General features: G+C 35.9%; 1 protein-coding gene across 1 annotated transcript in view; it reads right to left on the reverse strand.

The window, feature by feature from the left end:
* Positions 1 to 13,385, reverse strand: part of LOC118006467 (nuclear pore complex protein Nup155) — a 60,543-nt gene that overhangs the window by 32,755 nt on the left and 14,403 nt on the right. Inside the window, exons 8-18 of the mRNA XM_034999135.1 lie at positions 13,149 to 13,222; positions 12,766 to 12,857; positions 10,875 to 10,972; positions 10,227 to 10,379; positions 9,388 to 9,488; positions 6,546 to 6,716; positions 4,111 to 4,221; positions 2,848 to 2,942; positions 2,016 to 2,104; positions 1,477 to 1,539; positions 803 to 950 (exon numbers count right to left, since the gene is read on the reverse strand). Coding sequence (XP_034855026.1) covers positions 803 to 950; positions 1,477 to 1,539; positions 2,016 to 2,104; positions 2,848 to 2,942; positions 4,111 to 4,221; positions 6,546 to 6,716; positions 9,388 to 9,488; positions 10,227 to 10,379; positions 10,875 to 10,972; positions 12,766 to 12,857; positions 13,149 to 13,222 — 1,195 coding nt within the window. The remainder of the gene's footprint in view (positions 1 to 802; positions 951 to 1,476; positions 1,540 to 2,015; positions 2,105 to 2,847; positions 2,943 to 4,110; positions 4,222 to 6,545; positions 6,717 to 9,387; positions 9,489 to 10,226; positions 10,380 to 10,874; positions 10,973 to 12,765; positions 12,858 to 13,148; positions 13,223 to 13,385) is intronic.

Raw genomic sequence — 13,385 nt, forward strand, 5'->3', positions numbered from 1 at the left:
GCAGGGGGAGTGGGAGAGGGAGAAGCAGACTACCCTCTGAGCAGGGAGCCCGACGCGGGGCTCGATCCCAGGACCCTGGGATCATGACCTGAGGCGAAAGCAGACACTTAACGACTGAGCCACCCAGGTGCCCACCCCCTGGCTTTTTAAAAAGATTTTATTTGAATGAATTCTATTTTTTAATCTGGGTTGGCCTGGAGATGTTTCCCTGGCCCAGTGAATGAGGTTAAAATAATGGTAAGCCAACTTTAAACCTAGGCATCAAGAAGCTTTGCAAATTTCTACCCTGTCTCATGGGACTTTGCCATCACCAAGGGAATAACCCCTGGCTAACCTGCTGGAGGATGAGAGACCATGTGAAAAACAAAAACCCAATTGTCCCAGCAGAGACCATTCTACACCTGCATACAAACATGACCCTAAACATGTGAGACTCCAGCCAAGATTGACAGGGCTCTCTTCAATCCCACAGCTGAATGAGTATAAATGAGTTAGTCTAGCTAAGACCAGAACCACCTAGCTGACTTGCAGATACAGGTCACTGAGTTAATGGGGTGGTTTGTAACACCATATGTTAATATGTATGTGTATACATATATATAAAACACAACAAATACAGATGGTTAGATGATTTAAAAAAAGCTAAATAGAAAACAATTTTATTAATGAACAAGTGAGCTAAATAAAACTGTAAGTTAGATTTAACAGGAATAAATGATGTCCCAAATTTAAAGTTAAAAATATTCAACTACACAAAATAGGACAAGGTGAGCAATAGTTGGTTATTCCATGCAAAACTTACCCCATGATTCGAGAAAAGTAAATGCAAATACCATTGTGTTTTCCAGAGTACACAATCTCTGGTGCAGCCATACAACTCATACTTGCAGCCTGAGTTGCTGGGTTTCCTGAAACACACACTGGAGTTGACATGGCAGGAGGATGTACACCTTGTACACAACATAAGAAAGACAAATCTTTAAATTTAACCTTAAACATTCAGCATCCTCAATAACCACAGCCTGTGTATGTAGGCCCAAAGGTAAGAATATTTACAAAAATACTGGAATAAATAGGTATTGAATTTGGTTTTCCCTGGTAAGAAGAGACTCAGATTGGATAGATGCTCCCAGGTAGGCTTTCTAAGTGTCGGCATGCAGGATAAAAGGCAAGAAAGCTTGCAATCACTCCTCCTTAATGTTGGGAGTCAAACAGAGCTAATTATACAGATTTCATGGCTGCATATTAAATCCTGGTACCCAGATAAGGAGCTTTCAGGTATACTACTAAAGGTGTTCCTATGCAAAGGCATTCATGGCCAAATGTCAATACTTGCTTGGATGTAACTTCTATTCAACTACATTGTTTTCAAGAGACTAGGGGAAGTTAATATTTCTTTCACTAAGCATTAAGGATAACAGTATTAGCTCTTCAAAAAGAATAGTAGTAGCAATATAAAACAAAGAAAAGAGGTACCTTGAGATGGTGTTCCCAAAAATGATGGATTTGGATATGGACTACCACTAGGAATAGGAGAACCTAAAAAGGAAAGAAGATATAAAGATTTATAAAATAACCTCCCAATCTTTTAAATCTGATTAAATTAGGAGAAGCTGTTTCTCAGCATGAGTGCGGAGTGGCACTATCCATGAAATATTTAAGATTTAGGGACTCCGCTGATTTCCCAGGCATTTTCTAATAACTCCCACTGAGGAAAACATTGAGGTGGGAGTTTACTTGTTATGAAATCATTCACCTCCTTCCTTTTGGATAAATAACAAATGAGTTCTATAAATACTACTGGTTACATGTTATTTTGTTCTCTAACATGCATAAAGAACTCAGTATTAATATATCCTTGCTTTTAAGAGTCAGACATCTATAGAACTGTATTCACCAATAAAACAGTAGCAAGTAAATAAATATAAGGAAAAGCTTTGTTCATTAAAATATGCTAAGCAGTTTCTAAAACTCAAACTATTAGAAATAGTCTCATTTCAGTATTTTGTACTCACTAGAGTAGACAGGAGACCCCAAGATGGGACCAACATTACTTGGAGCAGGGAGAGTGGGTGGAAATCTCATCTGTGCTTCACCACCGTACCTGTTTTTATGACAACAGAGGCTGATCTTATTCAGTGAAATTATCCACCTTAAAAGATGGAATTGTTCCAAGTCCTGCTAGCTCCCAAATAAATGCTTTAAACATTACAGACTTTAATGTATTTTACAGTACTTATATCTATAAGCATAGATACAATACTTATTTAGAAACTGTTGACTTGAACCTCTACCAGAAAGAATTATAAGCGACTCTAGCAATTTCTAAGGGTCAGCAATGCAGAGAATTTACTTAAGAGTATATGGCACTGTAATTTTCATAACAGATTACAGTTAGATAGCACTTGAAAAATTGTTTTAAACAAATCACATTTCAAATTCTTACCTATAGCTAAAAATATTTTCCAAATAAAAATATCGTTTTGATACCAAGTTTCCTTAAAGTGATTTAGAATCCCTCAATGCCAATGATACAAGTAAAGCAGAATCGATATAGTGTTTTAGGAAGTAAAGATATGGTAACTGGAGTAGAAAGAAGTGTAGAAAAAAGACTAGACAGAAGAAGTTGGAGAACAGAACCCAGAGCAGGGGTAACAATTCATACATTGTATTAATCTAGCTACGTCTATTAGCATTATAATCTTTCCAGATTTCATCCTTTTGCAAAAAAATTTTACTATCTTTCCTATATAGTTCTTCAACTGTTTGGTAAGCCCTTAAACTACCACATTGACCAATGCTATCATTAAAAAAAGTGGCCAAGAACAAAAGAAAACTGACATATACCTGAAGAAAGCCCGAGTGGCCCATGCAGATACTTCTCTATCACAGGCAGCAGTGGAACAAGCAAGGATAAGGCAGGTTGCACAAGCCTGGTCTTCCTATTTAAAAAAAAAAGTTTCTTCCCTTATAGTAAACATAAACATTTAAAAAGAAGTTTTTGTTATTCTTGTATCCAGTGTTTCAATTTGTGCCTAGCACAGAGCAGGTGCTCAATATATATCTGCTAAGTGAATGAAATCAGTTGGTATGAAAAAGGAGAACGTTTATCAGAGGCACTATCATTAAAGGGTGCTTTTTCTTTTTATCTAGACTCTATTTTCGTCTATAGTTTATTCCCCTAATTTTCTTTCTCATGGTCTTTTTACCTTTTAGAAAATAACAACAACAATATAGCTATTTATTAAGTACCTGACATGTGCCAGGTACTATTTTAAAAGGTTAGCATATATTAACTCCCACATCATACACTATTATAATGCCTGTTTTACACATGAAGAAACTGAAGTTCACAGAACTAAAGTAATCTAACCTGGTGGCAGAGCTGGTGATTTGAATCCAGTCTCTCTGTACTTAACTTTGATCTGATATTCTTGATCTTAAGCTTTCTGAGTTTTACCTTCTCAATTCTAGCAATGGCTTTGAAATACTAATGGCATTATCACTACTGCCCCCAATTTTTTCATCAGGTCATTGGCAAAAAAATTAAAAAAAAAAAAACAAAACAAAACTAAGAATTAAAAAAAAAAGGGGGCGCCTGAGTGGCTCACAGTTGGTTAAACGTCTGCCTTCGGCTCAGGTCATGATCCCAGGGTCCTGGGATCGAGCCCCACATTGGGCTCTCTGCTCGGCGGGAAGCCTGCTTCTCCTTCTGCCTGCCACTCTATCTGTGCTCTCTCTATCTCTCTGTCAAATAAATAAATAAAATCTTAAAAAAAAAAAAAAGATTTGTCCACAAATATCCTGTGTTTTAATAAAAATGTATTTATCATATAACTTGAACATGAGTTTCTTACTAGTATACTTTAAAATAAGAACTTATCAATAACAGATAAAAATCTGAGTTTACTGTATAAGCTTTACTTATTAATACTGCTCCCAAATATTAGTACACAGATAATGACCTATGTAAAGAAAGAAAGACTGCTAAGAGTACCTATTAATTACAGTATTTTGATCCTAACTTACATAAAATTCAGGTATTATTCTCATTGTTTTATTGTTTAAAATATCATAACATTTTTTTAAAAAGTACAAATAATTAATTACCTGATGTAATTTAAAGAATCTTTCAATCTCTTCTCCATCTCCACCCACATTACTCACAAGTAGGTGTCTCAGTTGATCTACAGGTCTAAGTTTATGAAACATAAGACTTCCCTAAAAAGTTTAAAAAAAAAAAAAAACCACAACCATAAGTAATAGATTTATCTGGCATGGCTGGCATCAACTGACCCTGCTATTTTATTTAATAAAATCAACAAAACAAAAAAAAAACCCCTTCAAGAATACAAAGTAAACTGGCCAAAAAGAACATCTACATTTCAACTCCCAACCTATACTAGGTCTATATATGCCCAAAGAAAATTTAATAAGAAAACAATGCTCTGAATGTCCACAATGCCAAACTGTGGAAGGAGCCAAGATACCCTTCAACAGATAAATGGATAAAGAAGATGTGGGTCAAATATACAATGGAATATTACTCAGCCATCAGAAAGGATGAATATCCACCATTTGCATCGACATAGATTGAATGGAGGGGACTATGCTAAGTGAAATAAGTCAAGCAGAGAAAGACAATTATATGGTTTCACTCATACGTAGAACATAAGGAATAGCGTGGAGGACCACAGGAGAAGGGAGAGAAAACTGAATGGAAAGAAATCAGAGAGGGAAACAAACCATGAGAGACTCTGGACTCTGGAAACCAAACTGAGGGTTACAGAAGGGAGGGGGATGTGGGGTGGGGTCACCAGGTTATGGGTATTAAGGAGGGCATATGTGGTGAGGAACACTGGGTGTTATACGCAACTAATGAATCATTGAACACTATATCAAAAACTAATGATGTACTATTATGTTGGCTAATTGAACATAAAAAAAGATATCGCCTCAAAAAAACAAACAAACAAACAAAAAACACTGCTCTGTAACACACAAAATGTATTCAGAGGGCATGTGCTATTACCATGCATAAAACATAGGTTTATAAAATGTTGTATCTACAGAGCCAGAACCTTAATTTATTTTTTGGTGGCGGTGAGTGTTTTCTTATTAAATTTAGAAAGTTGTCATACAGGTTCAAGTAAATATTTGAATTTAGAATACGATAAAAGCTGTCCCTCAAACCAGAGGATTAAAGTTAGATTATCCATTAATTATGTTGGCATATGTCCATTTAGAAAAAAAATGAAGCTGGATCCTTAATCAGGATATCAGGATAAATTCCAAACAGATCAGAGATTTAAAGGACAAAAATAAAACTATAATAGTACTAAAAGCAACTGTGGGTAAATTTTTTTTTATAAACCTCAGAATGAGGAAGGTTTTTTTTTTTTACTACTTTTATAAATCCGAAAAGATAACAGAAAATTTCGACTAATATGCTTACCTGTATGGGAAAAAGTCTCAGTAAACAAAATAAAATGACACACTAGGAAAAATATGATACTAAAATTACAGTAAGTTTCCTTGATAAAGAGCTTCTATAAATCAAAATGAAAAAGAGAACTCAATAAAATAGGGATAGTCCATAGAAAAATAAACACTTGAAAAGACTGTCCAAAGAAAACAAAAACAAAAAACAAAAAAGAACAAAAAAAAAAGACTGTCCATCTTACTCTTATTAAAATGGCATATTATACTTGGACAGGATGTAAGGAAACAGGCATCAATATTCATCAATAGTGAATGTATGCACGTATATATGAATACAGGGGAATCTGGCAACATCTATCAAAATTAGAAACGCACATATTCTTTCACCCAGCAGATATAATTCTACAGCTTTATTCACACACAAAGAAAATGATATACACATAAGGTTGTAGTATTACGAACAGCAAAAAATAATCCATCAATAGGGACCTAGTTAAATAGGGTACATTCATATAAAAGAAAACCTTTCAAATACAAAATAGAATGAGAAAGTTCTTTATATAATGATATGGAAAGATCTCTAAAATATGTATCTGAGATATAAAAAAACAAGGTATAAAATGGTGTATGTGATACACTACCATTTATTTAGAAATATTTTGTTTGTATGTCCACACCTCTGGAAGGATACACAGATGCTGATGACATGGGGGTCTTTAGGGAAGGGACCTCAACTGGAAGGGAGATTTTATTCTGTATACTCATTATACCATTTGAATTTTAAATGCATCACTATTCCAAAATCCAATATTAAAAAATGTTTTTTTATAAGTTAAGTGAGAATTAAAATAATAAATTTAGGTTATTTTGTTTTATGCCGCTAAACACTGGTCCTAGAAATGGTACTTTAAAAAAAAATAGAACACTTCATAAACAGCAAGCTCTTTTTGTTGCATTTTTGGTATTTAAAATTATTCCTTAAGAATATCTTTAAGAGTAAACTCTCCTAAAGTCCTTATGACTCCATTAAGCAAATATTGCAAAATACATAACATTAAACATGGCTTCTTTATTGTCTCCACCTTAACAGAGTATGTACATACCTGTGCTGAGAGGAGAACAAATTTCTTTGGAGGCAACATGTGCTGCTGTACCACAACCGGTGAGTCAGTTATTGGAATATGATCCTTATTTAAGGGTGTAATTATTTTATCTACTTTCAATTCATCTATTGCAGAAAGAGCCCAGGAATGACCATCAACACGGGTTGTCATCTATACAAAAGAAATAAACTTTTTATACCTGCTATTAAAGTTACATAAAGCAAACCTTCCAAAAAGGAAAAAACATATAGACCTAATTTCTAAGGAAATACAGAATTTTACAAATTAATAACACATGTATGTGAGCATTCCTAAGTTTCTATTTAATGCTCTACTATCTATTCCTTTAATCAGGCCAGCTTCTATGACAATTATCTTTCACGAAAGAAGGGAAAGACAAAATCTTCTTAGGATAAACTGTAAATAGTGTTTACTAGAATTGTAATTCTTTCGATACCCAAAAACTATATTCTACCATCTTTAGTAGTAGTAGAGGCTGGTTTATCCGGTTTGATCAGCATCCTCAGGAGGTAGGCAGCATGGGCTATGCAAGGGCATTTAGGAGAAGTAAATGGGGTAGAACAGGGGATACCAACAGTGGGGAGCAGAGATAGCCTTCCTTGGCCATACCCTTGGAGGTGCTGGCCTCTTCTTAGCTCATTTTGTGCTGAGGGCTGAGACGAGCAGCCAAGGTGTGAGACTGGGCTAGGACAGGCTGGGGCTGCACCTCTCATCCAGGACCTGTACATCAATTTCATGTAATATGCAGTGGTATTTGCTTTTAAAACACAATTATGGGGGCGCCTGGGTGGCTCAGTCATTGAGCGTCTGCCTTCGGCTCAGGTCATGATCCCGGGGTCCTGGGATCGAGCCCCACATCAGGCTCCCTGCTCGGCGGGAAGCCTGCTTCTCCCTCTCCCACTCCCCCTGCTTGTGTTCCTTCTCTCGCTGCGTCTCTCTGTCAAATAAATAAATAAAATCTTAAAAAAAAAACCCCACGATTATGTGTTTATGTGTGGACATTTGTATATGCAGGGAAGAGAGATCAAAACAAGATGGGGGGGCGCCTGGGTGGCTCAGTCGTTGAGCGTCTGCCTTTGGCTCAGGTCCGGATCCCGGGGTCCTGGGATCGAGCCCTGCATCGGGCTCCCTGCTCAGTGGGAAGCCTGCTTCTCCCTGTCCCACTCCCCCTGCTTGTGTTCCCTTTCTGGCTGTGTCTCTCTCAGTCTCTGTCAAATAAATAAATAACTTAAAGAAAAAAAAAAAAGAAAACAAGATGGGGAAAATCATTCCTCTATTCTTCTGTATGTTCAAAAATTTCTATAATTAAGGGGCACCCCTAAATAAATAAAATCTTTAAAATAAATAAGTAAATTTAGGCAGAACTACAAATTAAAGACATCATTAAGATAAAATTCTAAGGGGCGCCTGGGTGGTTCAGTTAAGTGTCCTACTCTTATTTCAGCTCAGGTAATGATCTCAGGGTGATGAGATCGAGCCCTGCATCAGGCATGGCACTCAGCGAGGAGTCTGCTTGAGATTCTCTCTCTCCCTCTGCCCCTCCCCCACCCCATGTATGCACACACTCTCTAAAATAAATAAAATATTTTTTTTAAAAAGATACAATTATTTTATTATTTTTTTAAGACTTTACTTATCCATCTGCCAGAGAGCGAGAGCGAGACAGAGCACGCACGAGCGAGCGGACAAGCAGGGGGAGCAGCAGACAGGAGAAGCAGGCTCCCTGGTGAGCAAGGGGCCCAACACGGGACTCAATCCCAGGACCCCAGGATCATGACCTGAGCCAAAGTCAGATGTCCAACCGAATGAGCCACCTAGGCATCCCAAAAAAGACACAATTCTAAGTCATAACTATAATGGATGACCTCATAATTAAATAACTAAAAACATAATATATTTAAACGGCACAAAAATTATTTCAGAAAATATGTATGCATTTTTCGGATACAGTATGAGAAACATTCTAAAATGATTCCAATGTTTAAAGATATATATATTTTTTATTATTTTTTTATTTTTATTTTTATTTTTTTAAAAGATTTTATTTATTTATTTATTGGAGAGCAAGCGAGAGAGAAACAGCATGAGAGACGAGAGGGTCAGAGGGAGAAGCAGGCTCCCCGCTGAGCTGGGAGCCCGATGTGGGACTCGATCCCAGGACCCTGGGATCATGACCTGAGCCGAAGGCAGTTGCTTAACCAACTGAGCCACCCAGGCGCCCAAAGATATATATATATTTTAAAGATATTATTTATTTATTTGAGAGAGAGAATGAGATAGAGAGAGCATGAGAGGGGGGAGGGTCAGAGGGAGAAGCAGACTCCCTGCTGAGCAGGGAGCCCGATACAGGACTCGATCCCAGGAGCTTAACCAACTGAGCCACCCAGACGCCCTGTTTAAAGATATTTTTAATGATTACCATAATGACTTCTAACCTCACGAAGGAAAAACAAATAATTAACAGGATACACTTCTTTTCAATATGATTTCTAATCATATATGATTGCTCAAAATAAATGCTATTACAACATAAAGATGCTTAAAATTTTACTCTTTACTTAAAATTACAAATTATAGGGGCGCCTGGGTAGCTCAGTTGGTTAAGCGACTGCCTTCGGCTCAGGTCATGATCCTGGAGTCCCGGGATCGAGTCCCGCATCGGGCTCCCTGCTCGGCAGGAAGTTTGCTTCTCCCTCTGACCCTCCCCCCTCTCATGTGCTCTCTCTCTCTCTCATTCTCTCTCTCAAATAAATAAATAAATAAAATCTTTAAAAAAAAATTATAAATTATATAAAAAATTAAGATTCTCAGGATAACTTACCTGGGTTTCCATCATTGGCTTTTGGAAGGGAAATGTATCATGGTTGACACACCACAAAATATCATTATCTTCATTTTCTGAAGCTGCCATCAGTAGAATGCCTAGAAGTTTAATACACAAAATCTTATTATATGATGCCAAATAATATGCATCCCCAATGTTCTTAAAAATATTAACTACTAACATTAATATATATAACATATATACATAGCATGCATTGTTGTAAGTAAACGAGTCACAAAATAAAAAAAAATTAATCCCTTAAAAGGACATATAATTATTAATAGGGTAGAATCATTAAGTGTTCCAGATCTTACACTTCCATTTCTTTTGAGTAAACACTTTTTTCACATCTTAAAATTTCTGACGTTATGACATATTTTGCAATCAATGGGCTTACGAATTTAATTAACTTTAAAAAAGTACATTTAATACATAAAAAATGTTGTAACTTTCAATCAACGGTATCTAATATTCAATGAAACAGGATTTCATGTACTGATTATCTCAAACATCATGAATAAAAATGACGAAGTTACTAGTGGAATGGCAGAGTAAACTATAAAAGATCATCTCAGCAATATTAGTTGATTTTGAAATATACTCTCTTGGACTCAATTCCAGCTCCTCCTGCTAACTTGTTTCCTTTATACTGACTTGAGAGATAGCAGCCTTAAGTCCACTGGATGATTAAAGGTGTAAGGACATTATTAATGTAAGAAATTAAAATATTCTAAATTTTATTGGAAAATTTATTATTTTCAAATGGCTCAAAAGACATTCTAATTTTAACAATTTAAAAAATCCAATCTTAAATCTGATACGATATCAGAACTTACCTTTACTATAAAGAGCTTTATGTACTTTTGAAGGCTTTTCCACTGTTGAAGACGCTGAGAATCCAGGAGGTAAGCGGACATGAACCAGTGTCAATGTATTAGGTCGTGCTAATGGTTGTCTGAATGGACAAGTGCTGAAATATAACCTTACACCTGATGATGGGATAAAATTATACATCAGTAACAGAAAATGAAAGACTTGAGGTCCTTGTGTGATTGAAGCAATTCCACAGAGAAACACAGACACTTGTTAAAGTCCTAGAATCACCTTCCTGACTAATCTTAAATCACCATGTGTAATACCACCTGAAGTAGAGTTCTAAGACAGTGTCACTTGGAATTGACAGGTGAATCAACACATTTTAGCAGAAAGAGTCTGCAACTATAAGCCAAGAGAGTCCTTTTTCCTATTCAGGCTCTGTCACTGAATATTAGCCACTTCACCCGTCAGACCTAGTTTGACATCTATAACATGAGGAGACAAAACCACAAGAATCTTCCAATTTTCAAAATCCTTAATTTTACGAATTATTAATATGGCTTGATAACTGATACAGAAGTAAAAACGCATTTCTAATCACAAATTTCCAAGTCTGAGGATTATCAAATTCTAAAACCAAGAGCAGACACAGAAATTAAACAACATACCTGCATGTGTAACCGCCAATAACTGACAGTCCAGGGATTCAGAATTTTCAATCACTGCTATTTGAACAACCGGCTTAAAAACAGAACGATCTATGGTCCTACAAGAAAGGGAAAAAAAACTAGTCTAATATGCTAAAATAAGACTAACTTCTTGGGAAATTAACACAGCAGCAGCAAGAGCAGGCAAACCCCCTGAATATGAGTTTACATTGTTAGACATTACCCTGTTTTCAAAGATCATAAAAGAAGGCTAACTCCATTGGGTAAATGGTTAATGAGGAAGAAGGTGTTCTCAGAGCATCAAATTATCATTGTAAAGATTACCGCTAATTAAAAAGAAGGAAAAATGAAACTTTATAATGGAAAAATCTGGTAAATAGCACCTTAACCAAGTATTCAATAGTGGAAAACCTGGTGGTTACGTGCCTACTGATGTAACGCTGCAAGGAGTAATTCTGGTAAAACCAAACCAAAACCTCAATCTAATGATAATAGAAAAAGGACAAATTCAGAAATTGAGATATTCCACAAATAAGACTCTTGCCCCTCCCCACCAAATGTGAATATTTAGGGGAAAAGAAAGACAATGAGACATCTATTCTATATTAATGAGACAAATGACCAATTTAATTCATGGGCTCTGACTGAATCTGGGGAAAAATGGAAAGAAAAACAGCTATGAAAGATTTTTGGGACTGTTAAGTAATGTTAATATGAACTATATAATTAAAAGATAATACTACAAAATTATTAATTTTTTTAGGTGTCGAATTGGTATTGTGCTTCTGTAAGAGACTTAGGACATGAAAGTTGAAGGATTTAAGGGTGAAAGTCATGATGTCTGCAACTTACTTTCAAATAGCTCATAAGAATGAAAGCGAGCAAATAAGGGAAAACAGTAACAACTGTTGAATTTGGATAATTTGATAGGGTATTACCAGTTTTTACCATGCTGCTCTTCTAGTTTTTCTGTAGATTTGAAAACGTTTCCAAAAAAAAAAGTAAAGTTGGAGAAGAAAAAGGAAACCCTTTGTTTAAGATTGTCTGCCTTGAAAATTTTTTTGTCACTGAAAAGCAAAGAAAGCACTGAATTTTTGCTAGGATAGGTGAATGCAGCAATGACCCAAGCACATAGAAAACCGAAGCTGAAAATTTGAGGCCTTTGTTATTTGAAAAGAATTTCTGCAGCTGAGCTAAATTAGTTGTGATATACATAAATCACAGTGTACAGTGTCTGAAAAGTTGGCTTGTAACTTGGGTACTAGCACTTCTCTAGGACTCAGAGTTCAGACAAATCTTAACATCCTTTAGTTTCAGTTTCGTCAAGAATACAATGTGAACAATAAAACGGTGAAGTTCTGTATTCCCAAACTGCCCTGTGTCAATTATCAGACCAACTAAACTTATACTACACAGGCCTGTTAAAAGGTTGGAGCGGTGACCCCAGGGTCCTGGGGTCGAGCCCTGCATAGAGTCTGCTTCTCTCACTCACTCTCACTTGTTCTTTCTCTCAAATAAATAAATAAATAACATAACATAAATAAAAGGTTGGAGTGGGTACTAGTGGGGAACTTTGAGACACGTAGTTTCCTAGTGACAACTCCTGTAATTGCCTATATAGACCACCTAAAGCTTAACACATTCCAAGGAAAAATAAAGTTGTACTTTACACTGTAAAAAAAAACCAGTCTGCCTTATGTTTCAAACCATCCAACATTAGAATTAAAGGAAGAGTCTTTCTCTAGGAGCTGTTTCAAACATAACCTCCAGTGTCATCTTCAACATTCCTTTCCTTTTAGAGATATTTTGAAGAGGAAATAATTTTAGTATGCCGCACATATATAGCATAATGATATGCCTTGTACAAATGAAATGCCTGACAATTAATTACCTAGCAATGTTTCCAGCAGCAGAAACAATAGAATTCTGTGAAACTGAGGCAACTCTGCTCATTCCTTGTCCATCTTGGCCCAAATCATATACCTGTGAATAAAAAATTGTACCCACTTAAACATAACTATAGCCCATACGCATTTTACAAAATAAACTTTTAGAAGACTCTTCCTTTTTAGCGATCCTTTAATTTAGACACTTCACACAGATATGGAAACATCAGAGATTTGAAATTTCATAAAAAAGAAGCCCTAAGAAGTAGTTTGGGATGTATTTTTAAAAAGCACACAGCTCATAGGAAAAGGCTAAGAGTAACTGAATCTCTTCCTTAAAAACAGGGATGTTCTTACTCCCCTTAAATAGTAGTGTATTAATACTTGCCTGTATTACTCCTTTCTCAGACCGTGTATATAAAATGTTTCTAGAATTATCAACTGCAATTTGAACAATAGGATCTAAAAATAAGACAAAGGAAAAAAACCTCTAAAGATTAACGAATTAAACAGAGTAGCCATTTCTAACAAATTTAAATTGCTGAATTAGAACTTTGCATTCAGGGGCTTTCTCTTGCTTTGCAGGTAAGTTCCATGATATTTGCATGAGGACAAAGGCAAGAAG

The sequence above is a fragment of the Mirounga leonina genome, unplaced genomic scaffold (genome assembly GCF_011800145.1).
Source record: "Mirounga leonina isolate KUSES-001 unplaced genomic scaffold, KU_Mleo_1.0 Mir_97, whole genome shotgun sequence".
NCBI lineage: Eukaryota > Metazoa > Chordata > Mammalia > Carnivora > Phocidae > Mirounga > Mirounga leonina.